Consider the following 16376-nt stretch of genomic DNA (forward strand, 5'->3'; position numbering starts at 1 on the left):
TGAGTCTTGATCTTAACACCGCGATGGGCATGTTCCTGCAATGAGAACATGACTCATCCACAAGTGCTGCTGTAGCGTGATTAAAGCCCAAACACGCTAGGCAGCACTCGTGACCGCCAGGCGGGAGGACCATGCGCCCACATCCAGAAACACACGGGCGAGACATCTTTAAAAAGACGTGCCCATGCAGCTCTTTTAGAAAGAAAAAGCTATTTTAGTAGTGCTGAAGCGCCCAGGGGAGAAACACAAGCCACGTGCAAGCCACTGCACAGATCAGCAGCAGGATCGCGAATCCGCTGAAAAGCGCCATCACACCAACACCGACTGAAGAGCGCTCGTTGCTTGAAGAAGGTGAAGGAGAAGCACATTCACACTTCGGCTCCAAAGCAAAAACATAATCCGAGATTGCACTCGCGGCTCCTTTTATACCCACGCGGTGGGGCGGAGTTCGCAATGCAAATTCTGCAGACCAGAGTCCTGCACGGGTCTGAGTCCTGCACGGGTCTGATTTTGTAAATCCGCATCCGACCCGTTTTCCGACAGCAGCACTAATTAAAATCCGCACCCGACCCGACCCGCTTAAAATAGAACCAACCACCCGACCCGCAACCGAATTAAAATCAGTTTAGACAATCACATTATAGACACACTTACAAAAATGTTTATTGCCAGGTCATACAGAAGTTATTAGCCTACACGACAATTAACACAAGGACAACTTCAGCCGAAGCTGTCAAAAGGCCAGTAGAAGAACATGGCTAACGTTACCACAAAACTGAGTAGCATAACATTTTACCAATCGAACAGATACGGCTACAACACAATATCTGCCACGCAATTTCGTCTAGCCATCTGACAATTTTGGGTTCAAACATGCCCTGCACACCACACATACTTAACAGTGTTAAAAAAAAAAAAAAAAATACTGTTCGATAGAACTGCTTGGTTTGTCACCACAGTTATCTGCGTGCTTCCTCAGCGATGGAGTTCCACATTTGCGGCTATCCAGCACGAAAATGCATGCAGCAAAGCCTTTCCCAATATTTTCTTCAGATAACTCCAAATTTCTCCCACACACCGGACTTGATTTTTGACGACGTATTGTCGACAACTTTACAATCTCCACTAGCTATTCTTTTCTTCAACTCCTCAGCATCCATCTCGACGACTGCATGCAGATCGCGCGCGCGCTTATGCTGAATTTTTAAAAGGGAAAGTAGGTATAGATCCTGGGAGGGCGTGGGCACATATAAACTGATGTGTATTTTAAATTATTTTATCAATTTGAAATACAGGCATATTTTTGTAGATGTGTTCCTAAAAATATTAATATATTTTTACGTTTGCACCCGTGTTTAGACCCGTGTTTCCCCCGTGTCTGACCCGACACCCGTATCCGACACAGTTGGATATTTTTCACCTGTTTGAGCAAAATTACCTGCGGGTACCCGAACCTGTGCAGGACTCTGCCGCAGACCCATGGTATTTTCATACCATTGGCTAATTTTCTAATAATTCAAAGGTGATAGGGCTCTCTAGCAAAACCCCCATTCGTCAGTCTCTGACGTAACTCGTAGTGACTGACTGAAAGGGAACTGAACATTAACAGATGTGTCCCTTTACTCTAATACACATAAAATAATACTTAATTTCAATATTTCCTCTCCATTTCCAGCCATGTGCAAAGCATGCTGGGAACTAACAATGGTGTCTCTAAATAAAACTGCATAATTGAGCTAATTCTCTTAAAATAAATAGGTAGCCATTTTTCCTTAATTTTATCAGCTTAATCGGTTCCTCAGTTCAAGTCTCAAAATTGTGTATGTGTCCTTTAAAAATTAGGAAAATGTATCTCTTGATTTTATTAATGTTCTCAATATTTTCTGTACAACACTGAACCACAATTTTCTTAATTAAATATACACAATATCACATTTGTCACATTTGACAATATCACCAAGACCCATGATTCATTTTTTACAGTGATATGTCAAACATTTAGACATGCTGCTCAAGTGAATCTCTGACGCATGTTCTGATGCCATGAACAATCTTTATTTTATTTTTTATTTTATATATATAACAAATGCAAAAAATTATTTCCTTAAAACTTTAGTGTGTGCGAGTGTGAGTTTGCAATGTAAGCAATAGCACAATTTGCATAAACAGTCATTGTTTCAAATGAAAAAACAGGTATTATTTGCTAAGAAGTCCATTATTAAACATGTTTTGCACTGACTCTAAGCCTTGTTACATTCAAACAGGGTAGGCTTATGTATTTATTTATAAACATTATTTTCACTGGCACAAATAAAACAATTTCCTGAGTGTCAATGTTCACATTTGATTTTGGTTTAATAAAAACCCTTCTTTGCCTCACACTGACCATTTCGCTATCTCAATCTCTTACTCATACTTTAGTTTCAACCCTCACCTTGAGTTAAATTAGACTATTGCTGATCGTTTAATTGATATACAGCGACACCTAGTGGCTAGTATCCAAAACACAGCAAATCAAACACCATTTGTCATTAGAGTATACATATAAGATTAGTTTTGTTATTGCATTATCTTCTCAGCTAATTTCATGGACTTTCTCCTCAACAGAAGAAGATACGACTTTGCCATCCACAATCTCCTCCACAATGACCTTCACTCTGCGCTGGACGTGAGGGTTATACTCTGTAAGGGTTCAAAACACACATTTATTATAGTTCCATTCATTTCTGCTCCATGTTGACTGAATGAAGGTACCAACATAAAACATTTCATTTCACTCACCTTCCTCTTCCTCTTCCATTATCTCCATTGTTTTGGTCACTGTTTCTGTCTCGGTCATGGTTTTAGTCATGGAAGATTCAGACGTGCTTATGACGGTCCTACAGAACACAACGATACATGCAGGGTCTCATAACTGATACAGTACATAAGCTCAACAAATGAACTGGTATTCACAACAAGCCACATACACCTGAACAGAGCAAATTTAAATAAATCTGTTCTACGTACGTTTGAGCTTCTCCTTCCAGAAGCCTCCTGTATTCAGCGATCTCCATCTCCAGCCTCATCTTGATGTCCAGCAGCAGCTGGTACTCGGAAGCCTGTTGTCGGATGTTGGCATTGAGTCTCTGAAGCTCATCCTGCAGGTGGTCTATTTGCAATTGCAGCTGACTCAGCTGGACAGCATGGCGTATGCCCACGTCAGCCAAACTCTGCTCCAGGTTTTGTTTCTGGAGAAAATGATTGAACATCGGATGGGGAGATTAAATACTCAAGGGGAAATGGCATATTATAAACCATGTTAAGTGGTTGAAATGTTTTTTTTAAAGCTACTTTTATTGATTAGGATATTGAGAGAGAGAGATAGAGAGAGAGAGAGGACAGGAAATGATTCAGATTAACAGCACAATTGTGATTGTCATAATGCTTTTATGTCGTTCAACAAACAAGAAATGAACACTGAGCAACTCACATTTTAAACACAATATTGCCACAGCAGAATGAAAAATTTTGCATCTCCAAGCAACACACGACAATTCATTTACCTGACTTTGAACAGATCGATTGAATGAATAATTCACTGACTCACTCACAAAGACATTGGCTGTTTGAAATTGCATATTGTCTATATAAGCTATAAAAGCGTCTACTAAATGATTAAATGTATAATATGAAAATGGGCATTATGAATGAAACGCTGTCACTGTCACTTTATCTATTGTCCCAGCATCAGTTATGTCGCCTCATGAGATAGTAAAGCATTCATCAGAAACCCACTTCAAAATCTTGCCAGAAGTAGGTCATCAGGTACATTTCGCCTACTGTTTTATGAATAATATGAATTCAGACATACTACTTGTCTCACATACTGTTTTCTACCTATGTTGTACACTGTAAAAAAAAATTACATCCCCAAGTCAAAAATTTCAAGTGACCGATAACATCAAAATTTTTCAATTAGTCTGACGTATTATTTCTCATTGAGCCAATGTTAACAGACTATTGCAACAAGAATTTCACTTGGGCCAATTGAAAAATTTAGATGTTATCGGTCACTTGAAATTTTTGATTTGGGAGGGTTAGAAATTTTTTACAGTGTAGGGAAGTCATAAGTAGGCAGATCAATCCTACGGTTTGGTGGATTTGGGATTTTGGAGTATAACCTAATAATTTTGACCAAACATTTCAAATTTCACTTTTACATTCTATGAAGTTTGTCCACCCTGTTACATGACATTTTTACAATAACGGTGCATGTGGACGTTTTTGGGTGGACGTTTATTAAAGGGATAGTTCACTGTGAAATTAATTTTTGGTATGTTTTAGCTTACCTCAAGGACATCCAAGATGTAGGTGTCTTTTTTTCCGCAGTAGTTTCAATTTTGATATTTTTAGGTCAAACCGTTCTTGTCTGTCAGTCATATAATGCAGGTCTATGGTCATTATCTCAAAACACAAGCACAGAGTCCAAATTAAAACAATTCCCCGTCGTCCAAATTAAACAATTCCCCATCGTAAGTACACATTGATGGCCCAAGACACGAAACGAGCGGTTTGTGTGAGAAAACGAACAGTATTTATATCGTTTTTACCTCTTATGAAGTGCTTTGAGCGGCTGGTCCTGGCACACCTAAAAGACTCTCTACCATCCACATTGGACTCACACCAGTTTGCCTACCGTAGCAATAGGAGCACAGAGGATGCAGTCTCCATGGCACTGCACTCTGTGCTCACACATCTGGACAATAAGAATACTTATGCACGCATGCTGTTTGTTGACTTCAGCTCAGCATTCAACACTGTCATCCCAACTAAGTTAATAGCCAAACTTGGAGACCTGGGCTTCAACACCTCCATGTGCAACTGGATTTTGGACTTCTTGACCAACAGACCCCAGAATGTTCGATCAGGCTCCAACTGCTCCACATCCATCACACTCAACACTGGTGTACCACAGGGCTGTGTGCTAAGCCCGTTCCTCTACTCCCTCTTCACCTCCGACTGCAAGCCTGTGTACGGATCTAATTCCATCGTCAAGTTTGCGGACGACACTACGGTGATTGGTCTCATCAGCAACAACGATGAGACTGCCTATAGGGAGGAGATCAAGCACCTGGCCACATGGTGCACCGAAAATAACCAGCTCCTCAACACCACCAAAACGAAGGAGCTCATCGTAGACTTCAGGAAAGTGTCAAGAGGCACACACGACACCATCCACATCAATGGAATGGCTGTTGAGCGTGTCTCCAGTTTCAAGTTCCTGGGGATCCACATCTCGGCGGACATGACCTGGACAACCAACACCTCCAGCCTGGTCAAGAAGGCTCACCAGCGCCTTTTCTTCCTGAGGACACTGAGGAAGAATCAGCTTTCCTCCACTATCCTGGTGAACTTCTATCGCTGTGCAATAGAAAGCATCCTGACCAACTGTGCTACAGTGTGGTATGGGAGCTGTTCTGTTGCAGAGCGCAAGGCACTGCAGCGGGTGGTGAAAACCGCCCAGCGCATCACTGGGACTCCACTACCTGCCATCGAGCACATCCAGAGGAAACGCTGTCTGCATCGAGCTCGCAGCATCCTTAAGGACTCCTCTCACCCAGCCCACAGACTGTTTTCTCTCCTGCCCTCCGGCAGGCGTTTCAGGTGCCTCCGGACCAGGACCAGCAGACTAAAGAACAGTTTTTTCCCCAGAGCTGTCTCTTTATTAAACTCTAACCCTCATTGATCCCACTCCCCTCATATACTGATTGACTCTCCTCTCCCTCCTCACACCTGCCTCCATTTTGTTATTTGCAATACTATAATGTTCATTTGCACTGCTGACTGTTATTACAGTAACAACTGTTTACATATGCATCTTGCACTACTACCTTGACTGGAATATGCTCAATTTGCACTGCCGACTGTTTATTTACAGTACCGACTGTTTATATATACATTGCAATATCGTACCTTAACTGTAATATGCAATTACTTTCCACTGCACTTTCACTCGGATAGCTTCTGTCCAAACTTTATTTGCACTACTTTAAATCCATTGTTATACTGCTCATTAGCCTAACTTATACATATATCTATTTGTTAAATTCTGTTTATAGTAATAGCCATCTGTATATTATGCTCACATTCTGTTTATAGTAACAGCCATCTGTATATATATTCATAGTACATATCTATCTGTAAAATTCTGTTTATAGTAACAGCCATCTGTATATTATATTCAGTACATATCTATCTGTAAACATTCTGTTTATAGTAATAGCCATCTGTATATTATTATATTCAGTACATATCTAGCTGTAAACTCTGTTCACAGTAATAGTTATCTGTATATTATATTCATAGGACAATCTATCTGTAAATTTTTGTTTATAATAGTATTCAACTCTATATTTATTCAGTACATATCCATGTTCTGCACTTATGGAACCACTGTATATCCTGCACTTGCTGCTATTGCACTTCTGGTTAGACCTAAACTGCATTTCGTTGCCTTGTACCTGTACTTGTGTAATGACAATAAAGTTGAATCTAATCTAATCTAATCTAATCTTATACACAGCCATGTCGAAGTGATCTGATCTGACGTGTACGCAGACTGGTGCATAGATATATACACTAGATGTTGCCTTAAAGACATTCGTTCCAATGAACTTCCGTAGACAAGGCGACATCTAGTGTGTATATCTATGCACCAGTCTGCGCACACGTCAGATCAGATCACTCGGACATGGCTGTGTATACGAGATACAAACGATATAAATACTGTTCGTTTTCTCACACAAACCGCTCGTTTCGTGTCTTAGGCCATCAATGTGTACTTACGATGGGGAATTGTTTAATTTGGACTCTGTGCTTGTGTTTTGAGATAATGACCATAGACCTGCATTATATGACTGACAGACAAGAACAGTTTGACCTAAAAATATCAAAATTGAAACTACTGCGGAAAAAAAGACACCTACATCTTGGATGCCCTTGAGGTAAGCTAAAACATACCAAAAATTAATTTCAAAGTGAACTATCCCTTTAAGCCCATTATTAGCTAGAAAGGAACAACATGCTAGCAGATGGTTTACATTTAGGAATAATTTTAATAGATATAAAATAGATTTTAAACACATAAACAAACATTGTCATCCAGTATAAATCGACACATATGGATGTTTTGTTTTTTTACGCTAGATAAGACTAATTACTAAAAGACTAAAGACTAAGACTATCTTCTAGATAGAGAAAAAATTGCTCAACATTTTAAAGGGCAAATAGCACCAATGTAACAGGATGGACTGGAGTTTGAGGGACATAAACTAATTTAATGGATTTACAGATTTAAAAAATAGGTAATTAATTTAGTTTTTATATTTTATTTCAATGAGAATACTAAACACTAAAAAGGGCTTATTTAGAACGATACATGTAACCTTTATCTCAAAGTGAAGTTGAGAAAACATGATTGGGATACCCTTACGAAAAAGAAGTTTATTCAAGTGTTCTAGTAGTATACTTCTTTTAAACTAAACATAAGAAAGTATACTTTCAGTCTACATTTTAAATACTTCTCAGAAATATACTAAAATCACACTTAAGTGTACTTATACTGAGAGAAAAGTCTATGTATATTTGGCCAGTACTTGTACTCAATCTTTTGATCGAGATATACTTAAAAGTGTAATTAAGTATTCAAAGTATACTTGGCTTGTAGTTGTGTTAACTCTTTTGATCGAGTAGCCTATTAAATATACTTTTTTTTACATAGTTTTTGTGAAACTTACATTGTTTGAAAATATTGATTAGAATATTGATATAAAACATATATGTTTCTAATTCTGCGTATCTGAATTTTTGTTTAGGCTAGTCCACTGGTAGAGTAGCCTACATAGGAATTTACTCTAAAATTCTACTTTTCCCCACCACTGACAGAATTTTCCAGATATGCATGTTTTCACTGTTATACGGTAGGGGGCGCTATGACACATCTTCTAATCATGAAAGCGTGTAAATCAAAACTGCTTAATATTACCAAAGAAATGAAGCGTAACCATTGAGAGAAAACGACTGTGAAGCTGTGGGGGTGTTGGACTCGATCTACTCCATCTGTGTTTTGATCATCGTTCTGAATCTGATCAAGGCATAGTCTTTGACAAAAATGTGATTTTCTCAACTTTTATGTTTAAAATGTTGCCTTTTCTTGAAACTTACCGACATTCAAGTGTTGATAAAAAAGTATGCATGAAGCTAATACAATATTTTTTAAATTAAAGTATGCTACAGTTAAAAAATTATAGCTTCATTTGAACATAGTATAGGCTACTGCAAGTACAAAAGTAATATATTTAGTAAACTATAAGTATAATGTTATGTTCACATAAAGAAAACTTACAAGTAAAACTTACTCCAAGTATACTCTAAATATGTTCTGTGCTATTAAATGAAATGAAAATATGACAAATATTATATATCATATTATATATCATAGTTTAAACTACAAAACTAGTAGTTTACGGAGAGTAGCCTACACTTCAGTGTGTACTTTCATAAACTAAAAAAATTTACTACTTGTATTAAAATAGTAAACTACTGGTATACTTATAAGCTCACTTGTAGTACAGATGCATTACAAATAAGAAACCTAGTTGTGTACTTAAAGTTTACTACTCTTAAACTTATACTACACTTAAATGTATACTTTTAAATACTAAAAGTGGGCCAATTTAGTCCCAAGCAGTATTGAAATAGTACACTTACAAGTTTACTACAAGTACACATTGATATTAGTATACTTACTACATAAAGTATACTTAAAAATATACTTTAACATTACTTAGGCCTAAGTATACTTCATAAAATGAACTTGAAGTATACTTTTTTCGTAAGGGACGAAAGACTTGTCTTGTCGTGACACAAGTTTTTATTAAGTATTTTATTATTGTTTGATTTTATTATTATATTATTATGAATTTGTGTTAATTGGGGTACATGATCATCTATGCATGACAAACCATGTGGTAGGAAAGTTGATTAACATTTTATGTCAAATATGCAGTATTGTTTAATGGGGACAAACTATAGAATTGAACCACACTCTAAACAAAAATGGTGCTAAATAGCACTAAAAGTGGTTCATTGGCTTGTAATTATAGGGGAACCACTTTAAGTGCCATATAGCACCTATCTTTAAAGGTGCTATACAGCACCTTTGTCAAATGGTGCTACGTAGAACCATAAGAGGTGCCATATAGCACCTTGATTGTTTACAATTGCTTCAACAAAAATGGTGCTCAACAGTACCCAACAGTGGTTCTTTGGCTCGTAATAATAGGGAAACCTCTTTTGGTACTATAGGGCACTTAAGAATCTTTATAGCACATTTGTCAAATGTCAAACTAAGAGAGAGAGAGAGAGAACCTTTAAAGAACTGTAGGGGCTTAACGGGTTCTTTGTATGGCACCATAACCACCGCAAAGAAAAATTTTTCTTAGAGTGCAGGCATGTCCAGACACAGGGAGTCATTTGTTTCTTTCAGTTTTTGAACTTATCATTTGAATGATTCAATGACTCGTTCATAAAATGGACAATGAAATGTCTGGATTTCGCTCACAAAATTAAGTGCAGTCACGTGAGTAAAATTTGGGCAGAATTGAATGGCTAGAAAAAGTAAATTGTCTTTTGTCAGTAGTGTAGCAATGTATAAAGCACAGCTCACACAGAAGTTGCTTTTTACGCTTTCCAGACAGAAATGCAGCAAAAATGTAGCCTGGAAATCCAGACCTAAATCTAAAAGATGAATGGTCTGGTGTCGATCAATGAAACTCGGCCAGCTCGAGGGGCGGCACCAAGCATGCATTTGAAAATCTCACAGCACGCAATTGGATAACACTACGACCAATAACAACAATAAACCCCATACGCTTAGCTACCAGGGGAGCTAACTGGTAGATTCCAAGCGGGAAGGAAGTCGACCGGAAGTTGAAGCCGGCCGTGTGCCACCATCTTGTAGCAGAACTTCACCTGCTGTTAGCATCCCATTGACTCCCATTCATTTTGGCGTCACTTTGACAGCGAATAACTTTACATCTGAGGCGTTTGAAGACTCCATTTGTCCATTATTTATTTCTAAAGAAACACAACAATGTATAAAATGCTCCATTACCTTGTAGCTTACGTTATGGCCCCGTAAAAACTGTTTTTGTAAAAGTAGGCTAACGATTGCGTCATAACCACGCGACTCTCTGTAGCACAGTAGAGAGATTACCGTATTGACGGGAGGAGAAGCTCGCGGGCAATCGGGGAGACGTGGAGGCAAAATGACAAAATAATTAATCAGAATACCTAGCAAAAGTTTCTCCTGCTCCTAGCTCGTGGACACCTCCTACTCACGATCTCCGTCTCTGCAAGATTCGGAAGGGAATGATTCAGATTTCTCATGCCACAGCCACTAGAAGACAGACGGGTTGCTCACGTCACATCTACGTCGTCAAGCTCAGTTTGAGTCTGCGCGTCAGGAACGGAAGTCCTAAAAAATCGCTGAAAATGGGCTTCACTTGCCTCAATTGAGTTCCAATGAGATGACTCTGTCCATTTCTTATACTGTCTATGGGTAGATTATACTCTTCCGGTCGGTAAAACAGCAAAAACACCCTACTTGCAAAGAAACGATTCGAGCGCCGTCTTCTGTTCCTCTTTTGGGAAAAAGCCAAGTCTAAGGGCTCTTACAGAGTCAACGCATCGATACTAACTCGTTGCCTTGCAGGCGCGTATGCGTATCGATGCGTTGACTCTGTAAGAGCCCTACGTGCCTGCAAGGCTACGCATCGCTACGCTTTGGCCGCCATTATGCGTCTATGCGTAGCAAAATGTGTCGTCCCAGTTTTTGATACGCGACGCACCGTTGCATGCAATATGCGTTGTTGGTGGGGGCGATACTGCAAGTTGCTTGCGTCCGACATGTAGACTATGAAAGGGAGCACGTTGCTCGCGTTGATTCTGTAAGAGCCCCAACTCGTTCATTGTAGCGGCCAAAGCCGTTTCAATCCACTGCTATTTATCCATAGGTACACGATCCGTTCCACCTACACGATCCGTTTGACGCATGCGTGTAATTACGTACGTTCAATAACAAACGGGTTATTGTGGACGTATTTTGTTATTCTGTGCCGTGATGAAGACAGAAATATTATGTCGGTGCCTGTAACAGTTTTATACACTGCTGTCACGTTATTTGAGCTGTTTCTGGATGAAGGTAGACTGCTGACAGTGAGTCGTGTTGACAGAGTTCAGGGAAAACTTCCTAATGTCAAGTTTAAAATGAATACGCGCTTAAGGTGCGTGACAAAAACACACGCGCACTTCAGTTAGTGCGATTCAAGTGTTTACATGGTTAAAAACGGCGTACGCCACCTGTTTTAATACGATTATAGTTGATGCGATTATGAGCTTATCACATTAAGTATTGTGTTTACATGAGGTAAAAAGCATAATCGCAATATTGCTAAAATCCCATTATACGCATGCGTAGAACGGATCGTGTAGGTGGAACGGATCGTGTACCGACAGGCATCTTGCAATGTTTACTGATGACTTCGACGTCACACGCTGTCGTCATCTGTTTAGCTCGCCTCTGGCCCGCCTATATCAGATAACCCGATGTGATTGGTGCAGCTCAGATCGAGGGGCATATTTAATGAGCTCCATGGCTCGACACCAGAGTAACTCGCTGAGCAAATTCAACTTGTGCTCTCGCGAGAACTCTGGTTTACCAGGGTAGCAGAAATGCGTGACCACATTTAAAGTGCTGTCAGATAGGCCTACTGTTGTTTGGTGACAACATCCTTTCATTTGAATAGAAATCTACGCGATCAGGAATTTTGTGTTAGAGCGAAAGACATGCGTTGACCATCAGAAAGCTGTTTGGTTTGACATGGACAAGTGGAGTGATACAAATAGTGAGAAGTCACAGTGCTGCTGGACTGTTATATATCAGGGTTTGTGGAACGCTGTTTAGTCAATCATACATTTACATTTATTCATTTAGCTGACGCTTTTATCCAAAGAGACTTACAATTGCTATATATGTCAGAGGTCGCACGCCTCTGGAGCAACTAGGGGTTAAGTGTCTTGCTCAGGGACACATTGGTGTCTCACAGTGGATTCGAACCCGGGTCTCTCACACCAAAGGCATGTGTCTTATCCATTGCGCCACCACCACCCCTAATCACATTCGAAGACCAGAACTAACTGTTGTATTATGAAAAATAAGCAGAGATCTTTGTTTATCTCCTGCCAGAGAAAGGTAGGGCTTCAGAAAGAGCAAGAGAAAGAGCAAGATTTTACCATGGTGAGAACCCCCTGTAGTTCTATCTCCAGGCTCTGGAATGTTCTCTTCACATCAGTGAGCTCAGTCTGAGATGTCTTGATTTCAGTATAGCTGGTGGTCACCTGAGTCTTCAACACCTCCACCTAAAATATTGAAACCCAGAAAGTAATGAGGAATACATGACAGAAAAAAAAAATAGGTAGTTCTGGTCAGTTGGAATCTGAATATTGCCTGCTGTGTGTGGCTACATTTCAGTTAATCACTGTTGTATTACTGCAGACTGAACTGATGACCCAAGGCGAACTCATGAGAAAATGTAACCGATATACATTCGAATAATCTTCTGACATCTAATAGACTGAATTAAAATACCTTTTCTTTAGCAGTTCCTGACCCTACAATTGACTAAGCCAGACAAAAACAATATATATGTCAACAGTTTTGACAGCTGAAAGACTTTAACGATTAGTTGAATGTCGCAACCACATTCCTACTGACAATACAAACAATTGTTGTAAAGCATACCATCAGACAGCTGGCATCTCAATCATTATTAGGGGATTATTCTTTTTTTTTAAAGCAATGATACAATGAATTACATTCCACTCTTTTTATATGTTAAAATCCTTTCAGAAAGTTCACCCGCCTCTCCTAGGTCTAGCATATTGTTTTCTTGCAGAGGAAGACTTGTCTTACTGGCTCACCTTGCTCTGGAACCATCTTTCAGCCTCCCTGCGATTTTTCTCAATAAGCATCTCATACTGAGCTCTCATCTCCAGCAGCTCCTTATCAAGATCTGAATGAGCTGCACAGTCCATCTCCACGTTCACAGAGCCGCTTTGCCTCTCTCGCAACAAATGAAGATCCTGTGGAGAAAGAGGAGGAGGGAAAAGAGCAGTTAGTCTTCCAAAAATCACATTTGATCCTTCTTGTGAAATAATTCAAGACCAAAAGATTGCAGTGAAATGGTAAGGTGACCTCCTCATGGCTCTTCTTCATGTACAGCAGCTCCTCATTCAGTCCAGTTAGCTGGTTCTCCAGGTCTCCAATGGACAGCTTTATCTCTCCCAGAACCACTCGCAGTCGAGCCGAATCTGCTTCCACAACTGAACGCAAGTTCAGTTCAGTCTCATACCTGCCACAGCCAAGGAGGACAAGGATCATATGCTATTTTAAGATCATATCCCAGACCGCAGCATAGTGTCGGCCCAGATCCGGCCCACATCTGGTACATGTGGATTCGGTTTCACTTTATTTTGATGGTCCCTTTAACACAATCTGTTGACTATAAGTGACGTTGCACGTACCTGTCTACTAACTCTCAACAGAATGTTCAAAAGGGACCATCAAAATAAAGTATTATCGTGGATTCCACACGTTCCAGATGTGGGCCGGATCTGGACCGATACTATGTTTTTGTCTGGGATGCTATTTCAACCAACAGTAAACATTCAAAACTAAATGCAATATTGCTGTACACATCACATACTTCAAGTGGAAATCTTCAGCGGCGAACTTGGTGTTGTCCAGCTTCAGACGGAGCTTTGCGTTCTCCACAAAACGACTTTGAATCTTTCAAGGACAAATGAGAATGTGTGGATGTTAATCTTTCAATGAGCACAATAGCTAACTATCTGGATGAATTAAAAAAGAGAGAAAAAATGACTAGCTGAAATGAAACTAGATATTAGGTTTTGTTAACAGACACTGATGTTAAACAGCTCTAAACAGGACTGCCCTGTTGTATTTGTGATATTTGAAATACAAAACATGGCATAATGGCATAAGGTGAGGCAGAGTTCATCTCATGCCATTTCGGTCATTTCAGGGGTGTGATCTTTCTGATGAGTGACAGCAGCTCTACCTGTATGCTGAGCTCAGAAATGGCTGTCAAATAAGCACTCAGGTTTTTGCTCTCCACCGGGCTCTTGCTGTCATAAAACTCCTTAATTTGCAGCTCGAGTTTCTTGTTGGCCTGCTCTAAAGAGTGCACCTAAAACACAAAACGTGCACAATCATTAAAGACAAAGTCCAAATCACAAAACTTTCTCTCAAGGTAGAATGTTGCAGTTTGTAATGTTCAATCTTGCATCTTTTGATTTGAGGAATTATTTAGAATTGATTTAGAATTAGAGAAATAAAGTTTTATCTTATGTACATTTTTAATTAGACCTAAATATGTAGAGTAAAACCATTTTAACTGATTTGGGACCCAGGAAAAGACTTTTGTACACTGTAGTGGACATTATATTTTAGTGAATTTCTCTGACAGCATACATGTCACAGTCTGGATGTCCTGTAAAGAGCTCATTCAGGGCTTTCCAGAGATACCAAATGTTTGGAGGTTTCACAACATTAATTTAGTGATCGAAATTCAGCACTCTTATATGATAATATTTTGTAATTATCATTTAAATTTGACTTCTTTTCAAATTGTTTGTCATAAATCAACATAAAGCATGTCTATCAGGCATTTTGGAAGACACAGAAACATGAGAATATTATTATGAGAATGTTGCCAATTATTACTCCCATTATTACACTTTTTTTTTTCATTACATGTTGCCCCAAGAACGCATTAATATGCAAATTAGATACAGTGTATACTGTACAGATACACATGGGACTACACATTAATAGCCATTTTAGCCACAAATTGCATAAAGTAAAATGGTATATCAATTAATTCCCTTATATCTTTCATAACATAGCTGAGAATCATCTTCATACAGAGTTTGTTTGGAAAAAATCATGAAACCTAAAAATGTATTGGTGAATAAAATACAAATTTAAAAAATCCCATTTTTTTTGCCTATACATGTAATTTCATGTTTTTTTTTTTTTTTTTGTTTTTTTTGTTTTTTACTACTGAGCCCTGGTGTCCACTACAGTGGGCATAGCATAACATATGAAGAACATATCACATAGCATATGAATAAAATATCATTTTTCAAAAAAGATTTTTTCCATTTGTTCCTTATTCTCTAAACAATGTACATCTTTTGCTGGATCTCAGGTGGATATGAAAATAAAACAATAACTCCACATACAGTAACCCAAATGCATTCCCATATTACTAAATAGTAAAAATAACAGCTAAACACTGAATTTACTGTAAAAAAAAAATAAAATAAAAAATGTTTGATAAAAACACAGAGAAGAATGCAATGAAATGAAAAAAAAAAGAAGATTATATTTAATAATTGTTATATTGCATATTCATATAATGTGCATATTATAGTAATGTGAGTATACAATGTTATACAATTATTAAAAAAATATTTATGATTTTAGGGATTCTGGCCAGAATTTAACAAGATAACATTTATTAAGTAAAACAGTTATGAATTAATATATAAACAACCTTAGACAATGACTAGTATTTTAATATATGATATTAAAAGATATATTAAACATATGTATATGTATATATATATATATATATATATATATATATATATATATGTTTACTCTATATACTCTCTATATATATTTTATAAAGCATAAGGATTCATTAGAAGAAGATAAGATTCAATTGTCTTCATGTAATTTATGTTACATTTTTAAGTGAACCAAAATAAGGTATGTTACCCGCTCCAGGTAAGATGCCAGTCGGTCATTGAGGTTCTGCATTGTCTGCTTCTCGCTGGGATACAGATTGACCTCGTTAACAGCCGTCGTCAAGGATGAAGTGGACAAAGATCTGGAGAGGCGGGCACCGTAGCCCCCAGCGCTGCCATAGTTTTGTGCACCAAAAGACAAAGAGACCCCTGAACTCCCCAATCCGTTCATGACCAGTCCACCAGAGGAACCATGGCCAACAGACCCGAGCACGCTCCGAGTGGTGAACGTCTTACTACTGCGATGGACCGACATGGCTAAGTCAGAAGATCTGTGGAAGGATGTCTTTCAAATGTCGAAATTAAACATCTAAACTAATTTCCACTAAAGACTGACTTATATAGCCCTGCTGCATCCCACATGGTGTCAGGTTTCCAGTTCCAGTGAATAGATGGAATGTGAGCGGAGACCTGTACCCGGACTTATTAAAACCATT

The 16376-nt window shown here is 38.6% G+C and overlaps 1 protein-coding gene across 1 annotated transcript; it reads right to left on the minus strand.

The window, feature by feature from the left end:
• Window positions 1-2033: 2033 nt before the first annotated feature.
• Window positions 2034-16313, minus strand: krt99 (keratin 99). The gene is made up of 9 exons (XM_082156274.1): window positions 15911-16313; window positions 14184-14312; window positions 13809-13891; window positions 13298-13454; window positions 13024-13185; window positions 12337-12462; window positions 3010-3230; window positions 2782-2879; window positions 2034-2682 (listed from the first exon to the last, which is right to left on the minus strand). The coding sequence occupies exons 1-9, from the start codon at window positions 16193-16195 to the stop codon at window positions 2576-2578; spliced, it is 1368 nt and encodes a 455-aa protein (XP_082012400.1). The 5' UTR covers window positions 16196-16313; the 3' UTR covers window positions 2034-2575.
• Window positions 16314-16376: the final 63 nt, after the last annotated feature.

Source organism: Leuciscus leuciscus, assembly GCF_965113295.1.
Source record: "Leuciscus leuciscus genome assembly, chromosome: 23".
Classification (NCBI taxonomy): Eukaryota; Metazoa; Chordata; class Actinopteri; order Cypriniformes; family Leuciscidae; genus Leuciscus; species Leuciscus leuciscus.

What these genes read in the sequence shown, in the direction of transcription:
- krt99 (XM_082156274.1), bottom strand. Translation starts at nt 16,195, where the DNA reads ATGTCGGTCCATCGCAGTAGTAAGACGTTCACCACTCGGAGCGTGCTC. An exon ending in TGGCATCTTACCTGGAGCGG is followed by an intron (nt 14,313 to 15,910) that starts GTAACATACCTT and finishes TTTGTGTTTTAG; the next exon opens with GTGCACTCTTTAGAGCAGGC. An exon ending in TACAGGGGGTTCTCACCATG is followed by an intron (nt 3,231 to 12,336) that starts GTAAAATCTTGC and finishes CATTTTCTCCAG; the next exon opens with AAACAAAACCTGGAGCAGAG.